Raw genomic sequence first — 16608 nt, 5'->3', positions numbered from 1 at the left:
ATAACAAGTTGGGTTGAATTTGGGTCAGGTCAATAACAAGTCAGGTTGATTTCGGGTCAGGTTTGTAACAGGTTGGGTTAAATTCAGGTCGGGTTAGGAAGGGGTCGGGTTGAATTCAGGTCAGGTTAGTAACAATTCGGGTTAAATTCGGGTTTGGACAGGTTAAACGGGTTTGGGTCAATTTCGGTTCAAGTCGGGTTAGTGCAAGTTAATTTAAATTGGCCGTTGTAAACCGGTAAATAGGTGCAAGTTGTAAACTAGTAAATTAGCCGTTTAAAAGCAAATTGAACGGTTCCATACACCCAATTGGACTGTAAACCATAAAAATTCAAACCTGCAATATATAATTAAAGAGGTAGAAAATATACGGAAACAATGATTTTCATTGATAATTTGTGGGTTACAACTCCCGTAGATCTCTTATTTCCTCTCTCCAAAGGGCTAGGGTTTGATATTTGTTTATAGTACGGGGCCTTGTCGGCTTAAATCCATACTATGTACCTACAATGTTTGGTAGTAGGGAGGAGATGGGGTCTTTGTGACTTGTTCCATCTGAGCCTCCTTTAAACCCTATAAACGTCCTTTATATAGAGTGTCGTAGAGTAAAAGATAATAATCTATGAGATTCTGAAGATAAATATCTTATAATTTTTTATATTATCTCCTTATTTACATATATCTGACACCTAATAATTAACAAAATTTCGGTGTCAACATGGACTCCCGAAGGATATTTGGGACCCTGGTAAACATTTCAGCAATTTCTATTTCCAGGCGAAAAAAGTAAAAAAAATTCCAAAATTAAAGACTAATATCCATGCTTTTTGAGAAATTTTGGAGGTTTCGGGGCCCGGTGTCGAAAAGTCTTGAAATTCTATGTGATACATCTCGGGGTCATATAATGCCATTTGGAACCATATATAATCATTATTTTCTGTCATAAATGTTCGTGGTAGGCTTGAATTAATGAAATTGGTGCAAGTTGTAAACCGATAAATTGGTCTTTTAAAGGCAAATTGGATGGTTCCACCCACCCAATTGGACTCCCGGAGAGTATTAGGGACGATGGTAAACATTTCGGCAATTTTTATTTCCGGACGTAAAAAAATCAAAAAATTTCAAAATTGAAGGCTAATATCTACGCTTTTTGAGAAATTTTGGAGGTTTCGGGGCCCGGTGTTAGAAAAGTATTAATATTTTAGATAATGCATCTCGGGGTCATATAATGCCGTTTGGAACCATATATGATCATTATATGTTGTCATAAATGTTCGTAGTAGGTTTGAGTTGATGAAATCTGTGCAAGTTGTAAACCGGTAATTAAATTGGTCATTTACAGGAAAATTGGATGGTTCCACTAACCCAATTGGACTCCCAGAGAGTATTAGAAACCATGGTAAACATTTCGCCAATTTTTATTTTCGGGCGAAAAAATGTCAAAAAATTCCAAAATTGAAGACTAATATCCACGCTTTTTGAAAAATTTTGGAGGTTTCGGGGCCCAGTGGCAAAAAGTGTTGAAATTTTATGGGATACATCTCGGAGTCATATAATGCTGTTTGTAACCATATATGATCATTATTTATTGTCATAAATGTTCGTGGTAGGCTTGAGTTAATGAAATCGATTCAAATTTAAATCGGTAAGATTGGTCGTTTAAAAGCAAATTGGATGGTTCCACCCACCCAATGGGACTCCCGGACGGTATTAGGGACCATGGTAAACATTTCGGCAATTTTTATTTCCGAGCGAAAAAAAGTCAAAAGTTTCAAAAATGAAGACTAATATCCACGTTTTTTGAGAAATGAAGACTAACTCCCTCGTGGTAGACTTGAGTTAATGAAATCGGTGCAATTGTAAACCGGTAAATTGGCCCTTAAAGGCAAATTGGATGGTTCACCCCAGCCAATTGGAATCCCGGAGGGTATTAGGGAACATGGTAAACATTTTGGCAATTATTATTTACGAGCAAAAAATAGTTAAAAAATCCCAAAATTAAAGGCTAATATCCATGTTTTTGAGAAATTTCGGAGGTTTCGGGACCCGGTGTCCAAAAGACTTGAGATTTTAACGAATAGATCTCGGGGTCATATAATGTCGTTTGGAACCATTTATGATCATTATTTCTTGTCATAAATGTTCGTGGCAGGCTTGAGTTAATGAAATCGGTGCAAGTTATAAACCGGTAAATTGGTCGTTTAGAGGTAAATTGGTGGTTCCACCCACCCGATTGGATTACCAGAGGGTATTAGGGACCATGGTAACATTTCGGAAACTTTTATTTTCGGGCGAAAAAAGTAAAAAAAAATTCAAAAATTGAAGGCTAATATCCACGCGTTTTGAGAAATTTTTTAGGTTTCAGGACCCGGTATCGAAAAGCATTGAGATTTTTGGGGATACATCTCCGGGTCATATAATACTCTTTTAAACAATAAATGATTATTATATGTTGTCATAAAGTGTCGTGGTAGGATTGAGTTAATGAAATCAGTACAAGTTGTAAACCAGTGAATTGGTCGTTTAAAGGCAAATTGGATGGTTCAACCCACCCAATTGGACTCCCAGAGCGTATTAGAGACCATGGTAAACATTTCGGCAATTTTTTATTTCGGACGAAAAAAGTCAAAAAATTCAAAATTTGAAGGCTATTCCATGCTTTTTTAGAATATTTGGAGTTTTCGGGGCCCGGCGTCAAAAAGTTTTGAATCTAGGGAATACATCTCGGGGTCATATAATGTCGTTTGGAACCATATATGATCATTATTTGTTGTCATAAATTTTGTTTGTAGGCTTGAATTAAGGTGTAAGATGTAAATCGGTAAATTGGTCGTTTAAAGGCAAATTGGATGCTTCCACCCACCCAATTGGACTCCCGGAGGGTATTTGGGACCATGGTAAACATTTCGGCAATTTTTATATCCTGGCGAAAAAAAAGTCAAAAAATTCCTAAATTGAAGGCTAATATCCATGCTTTTTGAGAAATTTCGAACGTTTCGGGGCCCAGTGTCGAAAGCATTGATTTTAGGAGATACATCTCGGGGTCATATGATGTCGTTTGGATCCATATTTGATCATTATATGTTGTCATAAATGTTCTTGGTAAGCTTGAGTTAATGAAATCGGTTCAACTTGTAAACCGGTAAATTGGTCGTTTAGAGACAAATTGGATGGTTCCACCCAACCAATTGGACTCCCGGAGGGTATTAGGAACCATGATAAACATTTTGGCCTTTTTTATTTCCGGGTGAAAAAAAGTCAAAAAATTCCAAAATTGAAGGCTAATATCCATGCTTTTTGAGAAAATTTTGTAAGTTTTAGGGCTCATTGCCGAAAAGCTTTGAGATTTTAGGGGATACATCTCGGGGTCATATAATGCCGTTTGGAACCATATATGATCATTATATATTTTCATTAATGTCCATGGTAGGTTAGAATTAATGAAATCGGTAAGAGTTGTAAATCGGTAAATTGGCTGTTTAAAGATAAATTGGATTGTTTCACCTACCCAATTGGACTTCCGGAGAGTGTTAGGGACCATGGTCAACATTTCGGTAACTTTTATTTCTGGGCGAAAAAAAGTCAAGAAATTCAAAAATTGAAGGCTAATATCCATGCTTTTTGAGAAATTTTGGAGGTTTCGGGTAGAGCTGTCAATTCGGGTAAACGGGTCGGGTTTGGGTGGGTAACAGTGGGTCGGGTCAACTCGGGCCGGGTCAATTTGGATTAATTCCATAACCTATGTGGGTCAGATTATGTTAGGTCATGCTTGAGTAGGGTCACGTCGGGTCATACTTCTTATCAGGTTTGGGTCGGGTTAATAAGTGGTCAGGTTACATTCAGGTCGGGTGAACAATAGGTCGGGTTTAATTCGGATTTTCACGGGTTAAAACAGGTTAGGATAATTATTGGGTTCGATTCGAGTTCAGCTCAAGTCAATAATTTGCGGGTTAGAATCAGGTCGGGTCATTCTCGGGTTTGAGTCGGGTTTCGTTCAAGTTAATAATTTGCGGGTTATAATCAGGTTGGGTCATTCTCGGGCTCAATTTGGGTTCGTTCAAGTCAATAATATGGGGGTTATAATCATGTTGGGTAATTTACAAGTCGGGTCATTCTCAGAGTCAAGTCGGGTTATGTTCAAGTCAATAATTTACAGCTTACTATCAGGTCGAGTCATTTCCAACTCAAGTCATATTCGGGTTTAATTAACTGTAAATAGATAATTATCATTTTTATCAAGCTAATATTTCCTTTGACTATAATATATATGGCAATATACTAGGGAACTATAGTCTATAATTTAGGAAGATAATTATCTACTTTGACCATACAACAAATATATACTATATTTAACTCTTAAATTTTAGGATGATGCTCCTTTCTTTTGCTGGCCTGGACCGACTTGGTCTCCCAAGACAAAATGCTTTGATCAACAATAATAAGGTGGTCTAAATTACATTTAAGGTGATTTGAAATTAGGTCAGGAACAATTTGGGTTGAATTTAGGTCGGGAAAATAACAAGTCGTGTTGATTTCGAGTCGGGTTAATAACATATCAGGTTGAATTTTTAGGTCGGGTTAGTAATAGGTCAAGTAAAATTTGGGTCGGGTCAATAACAAGTCAGGTTGAATTTGGGTCAGGTCAATAACAAGTCGGGTTGATTTTGGGTCGGGTTAGGAACGGGTCGTGTTGAATTCAGGTTAGGTTAGTAACAAGTCAGGTTAAATTCGGATTTTGACGGGTTAAAATGAGTTTGGGTCAATTTCGGTTCAAGTCGGGTTCGGTTCAGGTCAATAATTACGGGTTACATTTGGATCGGGTCATCTCCAGGTCAGTTCATGTTCGAGTTCGAGTCTCACATACTCGGGTCAACTCGGGTCTACAGTTGGTTTCACCGTTTGAGGTTGGGTCAGGTCGGGTTTGGGTCACCATTTTTTCAGGTTCAAATGGGTCGGTTAATAATCGAGTTTTAATCGGTATTTCTGGTCGGGTCAACTTTGGACAGCTCTTGTCATAATACTTGTTGGAAAATAATATTCATATCCTAATGGTTATGGAAGCTAAGGTATACCAGATATTTCTTCATCTGTTACGAAAGGGTTATCCTTACAATAGCTTCAAGGAAATAACAAATAAGACATGCACTGCATCGTGACAAATTCACCCTACATTACAGCAACTAGTAACTACAAAGCAAAACTCTTAATCAAACCCATAATCAATCTATTTAGCACTATGATGTAAAGACAACTCTATATTCCCTTCAATGCCCAGGTTGTTTCCTCTTTTGCTGTCAAAACAGTTCACTCGCCACGATATTTTTCTTCAGTATTTACTATGACCACTAATTTACTTGTACAAAGCTCTAATGTTACATTCCTTACCTAGCTACAATCGTATCACCCCTCACCACATAGTGTTACATCTCTTACCAACTGCAAAGATGGGTATAAATTATAGCAGATGAACCATTACACGATTAATTTAATATGACTATTTGGTATGGAACACCTTTTCCACGCATATAGGCTTGTTACTTGCAGAAACTTCAAGGATAGAGCAGCGATGAAGTAACGAGTGCAAATATTCCTGGTTTGATCTGTTGATGGCTTCATGCCAATAATTTTCAGACCGATTGGAAAGTGGTGATGCATGACTGAATTCATTCAAAATTACGCAAAATGTCACTGCTCTTCTAGAATAGCACGCCCAAGATTTGTAGCAAGAGCCAACCGGACAGAACTCAATGCTTGGGTTGGAAGGTCAGCTTCGACATAATCAGGACGCATCCTCGCAATAGACAACTCTTGCAACTTATTCAGCAATAGGTTGGTCTGTGCAACATCAAGAAGAGGACCCTCTCGCCACGTGAGCAGTTTCAACTGCCAATAACAGCAATTATGAATTGATGGTGATGAACAAAGTCATTAAAGCTTACATACATAAAAGAGCACGTCATTATTAGAGAAACAGCTTACGAGCTACATAATTATAATTCCTCTACAGAACAAAGTCAAAAAAAATATGAAAACTTTGCTCATACAGTAGCCTCACAATCCTAGACGTGACATATTAGAAGCTATCTTACCGAGTCATAAAGAAGAGGTAACCAGAATCGTTGAGGCGTAGATGAATTCTTCATGAGCTGCAAAATAGTAACAAAAACTTTTGTAAATGCCAAAAGAAGAGAGATCAGGAGAAGAGGTTGAACCGTTGAAGACTATCATTTCTTCATTATAGATTGAGATCTACTAAACATGACAGGGAGATCTACTAAACATGACAGGTCACTCTGTAAAACTTAAAAGTTATGCAAGCACATATAGTGAGAAGATCTCCTAAATGATGGCAATAAGGGGGACATGTACAACTATTTAGATGTAAGGTGATTTAGAAATTATAAACAATTTATACCATAATGAGGGATTCCACTGCTTGCCTTGCAGCATCAGTATCTTTTCCATCAACAACTTGCTGCAGGGATCTTTTGAAATCTCTGTACCTGAATGAAATTAAGGGCATAAATGAAATTAGAAAAAATGACTTAGCAAATCAAGGACAAATTACAAGAATAAAATGACTAAATGTCTCCCCCATGTATGAACTGAATATATGGACTAGGTAAGCAACATACTTGTGCAGAAACTCCAGACCCCCGGCAGTTCTTGTGTCAGAACCTAATAGTTCAATCAATCCTTCCCATTGCTGCAAAAATTAAATCATAAAAGTCCTTTGAATAAATTGAAATTCAAGATTAAGGCCACATGAGTTCATGAGCATCAGAATACTAATGGCATGGAATACTTATAATTAGGCCTTGTTTGGTTGGCTAAATATTTTGTGGGAAGTCAAAATTCCCAAGAATTTCATTTTCACCCTCTTGTTTGGTTAACACAAAAAAAAAAAGTGAAAATGGGGTAATGAGAATTCATGGGAATTTTGACTTCCCACAAAACATGGGAATTCACTTACCTTACCCCCCCTTGGTAAGTTGAAATTCCCATGGGAATTTACTTCCTCCATTCTAAACCAAACAAATTTGTTAAATTCCCATGATTTAGATTATGGAATTTATTTCCCACAAATTTAAATTTCGTGGGAATTTACACTTCCCTGATGAACCAAACGACCCCTTAGTAGGCCAAATTAAAATATTATTACCTTGAAGCTCTCTTCAGATATTGATTTCCCAACAAAATCAAACAACTGCTGAGCTATTTTATTGAGACGAATTTCATCCTGAGCTTGTTGGAGCCAGAAGATACCAGACCCCTTTCGACCATGCTTCCAGTGATGTATGCCAGCAATCTGACATGGGGCAGATTTACTGTGTTATTCTAGAATTATGCAAGGATTATCTCTCCTGGATTTACTAATGTACTGTAATAGAATCAATGAGCAATAGCATGCCTTTAAGGGACTCAAACAATACACAGAATCAAAGCATAACTAAATCAAGGAATACCTTCATGATATTTGAGCTGACATCATCAAGTTCATATAAACGGCAGATCTCTAGGCTCTGTTCAAATTAAACTTATCAGAAATCAGCAAAAAGTTAAGGAGGCCATAGGTTAATCCAACATCATACTCACTTTGAGCAATCCTTGCTTGAAGTGTACAGGTTGCCTATACAGTAAAATCTCTAACATGCCTATTCCTGGCTTGCAAGATGTCAAATATACTGGAGCAATCTGGAAACAAGTCAGATAAGATTAGAATGGAAAATATGCTCCAACAAAAGATACAAGAATGCACTCAACACAATGTCAGAAGCCTCTAGGGGACTAGGGGTATACTGGATGGATAGATACTTAGGAGTCAAAATTGGACTTTAAAATCCAACAGACTGAGCTCAAATCTAGTCAAAAAATCCAGAAGTTATGAAATTAGAGTCCAAATCAGCAAACAAAACTACAACTCTATGGTATTTTTAGCTGTAAACTAATCATCATTGACGAAAATAGTTAATGCAGTACAAATTAAAAACACTAAAACTTCTTAAATTTCACTTTAATTTCCTCATCCAAAGATGCCATAAATTATTTAGCATTGGGCCTTATTTAAACTAACGTCTTCTGATAATTTCTAAGTCTTTTTCTGCCCAATACCCCACTTAGACACTGTTGATCACAATATTATGGGGGGAAAGGCAGAAGATAGTTGTCAACTGCAAACATCACATTAGATTAGTTCTTAGTTGTACATCAGCAAGGCATATACTCACCTGCCAAGTTAATTGATGAGAAGCGAGAACTTGAGCATATACAAGCCGATGGAGCTCCTCGATACTAACCCCTCCCAGGTTCCGGCGCACTTCATGCAAAAGAATTTCCGACTGATCATTTCCAGCAGTCAACAACTCTATAGCATGGGTCACCATCCTACAAGTAAGCAAATTAGTCTATCACTGATTGAAATTTGGAAGAAAGAATCATGCTTTGGAATGGGGTCACTGCCTCTTGATTAACATCAAAATCAACAAGGGAAAAGAAAAGGATGCAACTCAAGAAAAAATGACTATACTGAAATTCAATTGCAATCGTCTTTTCATGGATCATAATTTGATGTTTGCATTGAAGAAAGAACAAAAAATTCCAGTGAAGCCTACAAAATAAAGACAAACAGATAATAATATGCTCATAGCTACTCACCAAGGGCCAAAAGCTTTAGAGCATTCCACCAAGACAACCTAAAGTAAGCAGAAGAAGAAGACAAAATTCATAATTAGAAGCAGCAAAGATGAGGTCTTTCAGTAATTTCAGACTTGAGAGAATATTAACAGCTGAATTACTAACTAACTGCCTCAAATCCAAAATAACAGTCATTATAACCAATTTTTACATTACAAATGCAACATCAGACTCATATTATATTTTGACCATTTTATATAATCAACGGAATATTAATGCCATTTCACAATACCGAGATGATTTGACCAAATCTAAATATGTATTAATAACGTATATCATATTTTGAACAAGAGAGATTAAAAAAAGTACATCATAAAGAAAACAAAGAATTAAGAAAATGCTAGCATCATATGCCCCACCTCAGTATTTTCTCCGAGAATCCCAACCATAAGTCCCATCAAACTATGAGGATGAGAAACAGGCTTCAACTGTATGCATTTCTGGGCCAGGCCATACAAACTTTCTAACCCCTGATTCAAAAGAAATTCTTTACTACATTTTACCACAGTAGATCACCAAGTTTTTCAATGAAAAAGTATTTATATATGCATATCACTAACACTAACCACTGTGAATGGCCTGATGTATAGAAAGTGAGATATGTAAAGTTCAACCCAATTGCATGTTGTAGCAGAAAGATGTTCAGTGTTTCCCAGCATAATCTGTAGAATTTTTCTCAAACCCTCTCTGGTTTTCTGGTGCCCACAATCAACCCAGAAAGAACTGCACTCCAACTTAGTAACTCGTGCACGCCATGTCTCCCAACCCTAGGTACAAAACATTAGCATAAAACAGAGCCCATTAGCCATGTGTCACAATTGGCCTAGAAGCAGCTATGAATAAACTATGAAAGGATCATCGATATACCTTGATGAAGTCAGACTTATTTCTATAGCATTCCCCCAATCTTCCAGCTTGCAATTCAGGACGTAGACGTGGCATTTTTGAAACAAGAACAACTACTGCTTCAACCAGACCATTTTCTGTCTATTCCAGATACAAAAAAAATAAATAAATAAATAAAAATAAATCTAATTGTGAGCCCATAATTTGATCATAAACAAACAAGAGTGATTTATACATAAAATGTATGAGCATAAAAGGATCTTCTATTTCATATACCATCTTAAAATTAATATTTGAACTTGCAAATTGAAGGTTTAGCATTCAGAGAGGGATGCCAAGAAAAAGTTAACAAATGAATTTACAACGTAAAAAAAAATGACTACCATGGGACATCAAACAGCATGAAGAAATTCATTCTAGGATACAGATTGTTAACAAGAGATTTTTAGCACTTTCAGAATAAACCATCAGCAGCTTCTTTATCCCAAATAACTTGTGGAATGGAAACAGCATGTCGAGAAATGTGAAAGGACAAACATAAGATGTTTGATGTACCATGTACAAGATGGTCATGCAAAAGAAAGATAATTTCCAGCATATCCCAATACAGCCCAGATTAATTACAGTATACATTCCTTGGTAAGATCCAATAGCAAAACCGCACATGCATGAAAAAGCAGCAATAATTGAGCTTAATACAGATGCATAACATGCGTTGATCACCAGATTTGCCACCACAGAGAGTTTGCAGAATGATCCTTTTGTACATGGGACATGGGAAGGTGTTCACATCGAAGAAATGGGTCCCAGCAACAAAAATTACAAAGTGTCAAGACTAGAAGATTTGTAGGCAAAGCATCATCTGGTGAAGCACGAACCCATGAAGGTTGTCTCAACCACTTAAATCCAAGGTCTTTAATCAAGCAGAGTAATCCTCATCCATCATGACAAGTACTGCTTTTGATAAGGCAGGTTCACACAGAGGAAGCAGATAGAGTGATAATTTCTTGCCGATCATTCTTCCTAAAGTGAGAATTGCATAAAAATTTCTGCAAGGGCTTATAGTTTAAGTGATTAAGACATACAGGTTGTAACACATAGGATGAATCTCCCCATTGACCCAAGGACAAGACTAGAAAGTTTTTTTAAGAAAAGTATGTCCAGTATCAAATATCAATATGGTAGCAGACTGAAAGTCCCACAAAATACCATCTCCAGCCATCTCATATAATAAGCTGTTGAACAGCTGAATAAAAAATGTTTGCATATATTTTATTTTTGTGGAAGAATATGCACAATGTTAGTGTGTTTCGAGACTCCTGAGTCAACATCGTAGTCTAAGCTTCTTCTCAGCAGTTTATCTGTGCAGTGGGTAGAATGCTAACTTTCCAGTCCCCTCAGCAGTCAGCACATGACTAAGGCAACAATAACAACTATTGCCATACCAAGATAACGCTTCCTCAAGCGATATGACAACTACTGTCATACATAGTAAGACTTCATTCTACGAAAATTTTAAGGAATGCAGCAAGAAACAGTTTGATACCAGAAAGACAACAAGCTAAAAGTGAAGGAAACACTGAAGTAGTACTAGAGAAATTTAATAAGAGCCACGGACACAAAATAGGAAAGAACAACTGATTTCCTTACCTCACGTTTTCCAATCTGATCAAGTTCATATGACCCGTGTAGACGTAGTAGTTTAACCTGCAAGCAACAACTAAGAGATCACACATCAAGCTCTATCAAAGGCATTCATGTCACACTGCTTTCACATCCACATACCACAATATCCAACCAGCCAAGAGCTAGCGCTGATGACAAACAATCCCAGTATTTTAGATCATCCTCAACCACCTGCATATAGATAATTTCAGGATGTAAAAACATTTTCAAACCCAAAGGTGTATTTGCTATCTAGTCTTAATCCAACAAAAAATAGCAAAACTCGTGCTAAATTAACTTCTTTGAGGAACATTCATGCTAGATTGAAGAGCCTGTACAATGCCAATTTGTACATTGGTCCTCTACAATATTTGATTTTACTTTATTTTAAAAAGCAGCTAGGAGGAACGTTTTAGCATAAGAAAACTACCTGGAAATGCAAAAGATGATGTTGCAAATCCAAAAGTTTTGAGTACACCGTATGTTGAGTTTCTGAAAAGAGGTTATCATAGTCCTGGCAGAACAAAACAGAAAATAATAATAATTAGCCAGAATTTGAGCACCACACAAAGCAAAGGTGCTAGTATTTGAAACACCGTAACATAATAAAGCTAAAGATTTTTACAGCTAGCCAATCAACAAGACGTTCAGGTAGCCAAGTTTGAGACTGTTTGTCAGCATAAAAGATTTCCAGTAGCTCCCATGCAGCCTTTAAACTTGTTGGTTCCTCATCTACCTAAATAATCAAGGACATAAGAGTGCACAAATTCAATTGAAATTGAAAAGTGTCAACAACAGGGACTAGTGGCTACAATTGAGCATTCATTTTCATATTACTTCTTTAATCACTTCCACTAATGTGGCCACACAAAAATTCAAATAGAAAAAAAATTTCGCATAATTACCGTCAGAATTCTTCTAGGGTCTTCAACAATTGAACTAGCCATTGACTTTGTTGTACCAAGAAGTGAGTTTATCTCCTTGCTATACTCCATGACATACTCCCACCTGGTCATCTCTAACATTGTGAATGACCAATCCCAAAAGATATAACGCATGCAACTAACTAAGCATCAAATGAGAAAAATACGTAAAAACTTAATGAAATTAACACTAATCAATGAGTCAAAAAAACAGTTGCACAGACAAAATAGCAAATTCCAACCACAGCAAGAATTCAAGAGCTCTTAGAAACAAAAGCAACACGATAAAGTTGCAGTTTACAGTTGTGGTTCAATAACTAGATGTCAGGATCCATCGTTTAATATTTTAATACAACAGATTTCCACGCTTAGAAGAAGATGCGAACGTGAATAGCTTCAACGTAACATTTTTCTTCTATTATTTATGACTCTGTTGAGTCTGTTCCCCATTCTGAAAATAAATCAAGTCAAAAAGGATTTGGAGCCCAATTTTCCTGCATTAATAAGGAAAAATTCATAGAGTTACTAGTGATTTGCAATCAAGCTTCGATTTTGAAACCTTTCACCTCCTATAATTCCAATTACCATTCATAGACTCACATTTGAAAGTATTAAACCAATCAAAAACCAAAGTGTCCATTTGCTACATCATTAAATCACTTCTAAGTCATCCTTTAAATTCACCTATCATAAGTTCAGTAAGGAGGTCCTCGATAAGCATTGCCAAATGGCCCAAATCCTATTATAATATCACTGTGGCACTCATTTCAAGTATCTTTTGTCAACACTTAAACCACTATTGAGCAATTAAACCCATAATAGAAACCATTATAAGCTTTAAAAGCAAATTTTCTAAGACAACAAAAACAAAATGCACAAACAAAAGATCTGAGCTTGACTCAACTTTTTTCCATTATGTGCTAAAAAGTGAAAAAACTCTTAACATTGTTCAGTAATCGTGACCGATTGTATAGCAACCTAGATTTACCTTATACTACCTCCATTTCTTTTTAGTTGACACGTATTCCTTTTTAGGAAGTTTTTTTTAGTTGTCACGTTTCCTTTTGGGGTAAATTTTGTACCTTGTATTTACAAGCTACCCCACTTGTTTTTTCATTTTCTCTCACTCTTTCTCCTCTCCTTAATATATGTGCCTAAATCAAACGCGTCAACTAAATAGAAATGGATGAAGTAATAATCTCTCCATCATATGCAATAATGAACACTATCCAGTAACATGCCAAAATCATAGATTCTAACACACATAAACAAGTAAATTAAACCATAATCAAAGCTCGAACTTTCAACAACTTAGGACTTGTTTGGTTGCCTATTTAATTCATGGGAAGTTTATTTTCCTAGGAAATATATTTCAATATACTTGTTTGGTTGACAATTATGTAGGAAGTGGGACTTCCTAGGAACTTCTACTTCCCACAAAATGGAGGAATTAACTTACCTAGTCCCCCCTAGGTAAGTTAAACTTCCCATGGGAAGTAGAAATTCCCACATTCAACCAAACAAATTTTGACAATTCCTAGGAATTACAATTTCATGGGCATTGAGTTTTTATGGGAATTTCTACTTCCTCCATTCAACCAAACAAGCTCTTAGTAATGTATAAAAGTCATGAAGATTATATGACACAACATTAGATAACAAATAACAATTCAAGCATAATAAATAAATAAAAATAATAATAATTCAATCAAACAGAAATAAAAAAATGTAAATCATCAAAAGTTAAAATTACCAATCAACATTGGGCAAAGAAAGCTTTGACAAAGCGAAAACCGAATTCTTCCGATTCTGAAACATCGCAAACGGAGCAACAGAACCATAAACAATCCTCCTCCATTGAGAATCATCATCAATTCCACTATTTCCAGCAGAAAGCTTCACCTCCACGACACTACCACCGCCGGAAGAATCACCGCCGCCATTAACATGGTTTCCGCCATCAGAGGAAGGTTGAGGGAGGAGAGAGAGTCGGAGAGAGTTGCCGCGAGACCAGGAAATGGCGATGCGAGAAATTGGGGAGGAGAGAGAATGGCGGAGAGGGTAAACAATGGGTTGTTGTGGAGGAGATGGTGGAAGTGGGAGGAGAGAGAGTTGGTCGTCGGAATTTGATGCCGACGCCGGCATTTTTGAGTTAGGGTTTATTTGGAATTTGGGGGTTTTGTTTAAAGGAGGGAAATTGGGACTTTGGGACTGAGAATGTGGACTGTTTTTTCGTGTGTTTGACACTTTGACTTGCAGCGATGGAATGTGGACTTTTTCACTTTCAAGTGATATTGCAAAGTATTCTCTCTCTTTCAAAATAATTCACATGGTGTAATTTAAGGGCATGTTCTTATTTACTAAATTGATTGAAGTTGAACTGAACCGAGTTGACTGGAGCTGAACTGAACCGAGCTGATTGAAGCTAAACGGAGGAGAAAAGAGCCTAAATCATCTTTGATAGTGTATATTTTTTTTTTATTTTTTTTTTGAGTAAATCAACAATATTTTACTTACTTCATTATTGAATATAAATGAACTCAAAATTTATTTCAAATGTCATACTATGTATATTAAGAAGATTTATACATATCATAAATTTATAATTTACACCATAAAGAGTGAGAGAAGAAGAAAAAAAAAACCTTACATAAATATTGATCAATGATGTAACAATTTTACATACTCTGGATATTCATTTAAACAATGATTAAACTTGTATTTTTTACAATAACCATATTTGAATTGCAATTTCACAATAATTGGTTGACAACTCAGAATAATGTACTTGCTAACAAACATTTAATAAGCTATTGAAGAAGAAAATACACTTCTTACAAATTCAAACAATTTTTGTGATTCAATAAAATCACTAACAAAAACACCATGGTAATATCCATTACTAAAATAGCTATTAACATCAATCCCTCGATCTTTAAGAAACCCGAACACCTCCGCTTGCCTATCAAATAGTCCATCCCCATCACAACCCGCAATCGCAACCCGCCAACCCAAATCCTTAATTGTGTTCAAACTACTCGACCCGCCACCAAACATCGGGTTAAAATAAGGATTATTACTACTAGTCCCAAGTGGTAAAGATAACTTACATAGCAACTCAATCACCTCTAAAGGAAAAAAACCACCTTGTTTAAGAGGAGTTTGACTTGTTACCCCAAAAAACGGTTGAATTAAAACCAAACCTCGTATAACTAACGGTTTTAGTTCATTAACTAACTCAGAAGCACGTAATCCAACGTTGTACGCAATGTTTCCCCCTGCACTCTCCCCCATAATGATACACCTTGACACATCCCCATATTTTGTCACCCACTCATCCTTCTTATCCTTCACCCAATACAATGCCTCCAAAACGTCGTCGTAGGCGGCGGGGAGGCGATGCTCGGGGGCGAGCCGGTACTCAACCGAGACCACTAGCACACGGAGGCTGCTCGCGGTGTTGGAGAGAAACGCGTCAAATTGTGGGGTGGCCGTGCTAAGGAGAATGAACTCCCCACCATGGGCAAACACCATGATGGGGAGGTTTGTAACGGGCTCGGGCCCGGGCCCGGGCTTGTTGGGTAAGTAGACCCGAACCCATGTGTTTTTAACCCGGTTGAGTGGGACATCTCTAGAAAATGCAAGGGAAGTAGAAGTATTGGGCGGGACGGTCGGGTAGAATTCTTTTATTCGGGTTATTGACCCGTCCGAGTTCGGAATAATGTGGAGAAATGCATAAGGATCAATTTTGTTGGGATTAATGGATGATTTAGAGAAATTATAATTAATTGGATAATAAGCTTGGATTTGGAATACTAATAGTAAAATTACTATTAATAGAAAGAAGAAGAATGGTAGTTTGTTTGGGTATAACTTAATGGATTCCATTTTTGCCTAAGTTTAGTTATGGTATGATTGAATAATAATATAGAGAATGCAGAGAAAAATTCCAAATTTTTGAGATAAAAAAGCAGTGAATTAAAAGTTGGTTACATTTTCATTATTGTTCTCAACTGCGAAAAGGTGTACTAGTTTGTAGTCTTGTGACTTGTGATGATAAGATCCAGGGAAAGAGATTTGTTTTTCAGGTCACGGATGATTAGATGACTCCGTGAAGGTGTGAACAACTGAATAATTGATTTTGACTGGTTTAGATCGACTCATATCGAATCTATAACCGATCGAAATGAAAATGAAACTAAACATTAATAACACTAATAGAAAATTCACATGCTCCGTAATAGAGTTATTAACACTAACCCATTTCGATTTGGATTTGCCCTAAGATAGACCGGTTTAGAACACGATCCTAGTCAAATGTAGTGTACTTTAACAAGACTCAAACTCAAACGAACTTTATTACAATTACCCCGTTTGCTTGCTCAGACACATCAAATTAGGGGATGTTCACTTCAGTTTAATTTCAGTTCAGCTCTGATCGGTTGAATTCAGTTTAGTAAATGTGAACAAGCCCTAAGGGCGT

The 16608-nt window shown here is 36.6% G+C and overlaps 1 protein-coding gene and 1 pseudogene across 1 annotated transcript; both read right to left on the bottom strand.

The window, feature by feature from the left end:
* Nucleotides 1–5066: 5066 nt before the first annotated feature.
* LOC145642122 (nuclear pore complex protein NUP85-like) lies at nucleotides 5067–14270 on the bottom strand. Its single transcript, XM_081693212.1, has 18 exons — nucleotides 13879–14270; nucleotides 12108–12210; nucleotides 11828–11938; nucleotides 11633–11716; nucleotides 11323–11394; nucleotides 11188–11244; nucleotides 9559–9678; nucleotides 9258–9458; nucleotides 9051–9161; nucleotides 8653–8690; nucleotides 8226–8382; nucleotides 7594–7692; nucleotides 7464–7520; nucleotides 7160–7306; nucleotides 6633–6703; nucleotides 6413–6500; nucleotides 6087–6143; nucleotides 5067–5880 (listed from the first exon to the last, which is right to left on the bottom strand). Exons 1-18 carry the CDS (start codon nucleotides 14268–14270, stop codon nucleotides 5683–5685), a joined length of 2163 nt encoding a protein of 720 aa, XP_081549338.1. The 3' UTR covers nucleotides 5067–5682.
* A 505-nt stretch (nucleotides 14271–14775) lies between these two features.
* LOC145642123 (carboxylesterase 20 pseudogene) lies at nucleotides 14776–16094 on the bottom strand (annotated as a pseudogene).
* Between the last annotated feature and the right edge of the window lie 514 nt (nucleotides 16095–16608).

This window comes from Chenopodium album, chromosome 8 (genome assembly GCF_948465745.1).
Source record: "Chenopodium album chromosome 8, dcCheAlbu1.1, whole genome shotgun sequence".
Taxonomy (NCBI): domain Eukaryota; kingdom Viridiplantae; phylum Streptophyta; class Magnoliopsida; order Caryophyllales; family Amaranthaceae; genus Chenopodium; species Chenopodium album.
This window is presented reverse-complemented; position numbering and strand designations above follow the sequence as displayed.

What these genes read in the sequence shown, in the direction of transcription:
- LOC145642122 (XM_081693212.1), bottom strand. Translation starts at nt 14,270, where the DNA reads ATGCCGGCGTCGGCATCAAATTCCGACGACCAACTCTCTCTCCTCCCA. An exon ending in ATCAGATTGGAAAACGTGAG is followed by an intron (nt 9,679 to 11,187) that starts GTAAGGAAATCA and finishes TATCTGGAATAG; the next exon opens with ACAGAAAATGGTCTGGTTGA. An exon ending in TCTAAAGCTTTTGGCCCTTG is followed by an intron (nt 8,383 to 8,652) that starts GTGAGTAGCTAT and finishes GCTTACTTGTAG; the next exon opens with GATGGTGACCCATGCTATAG.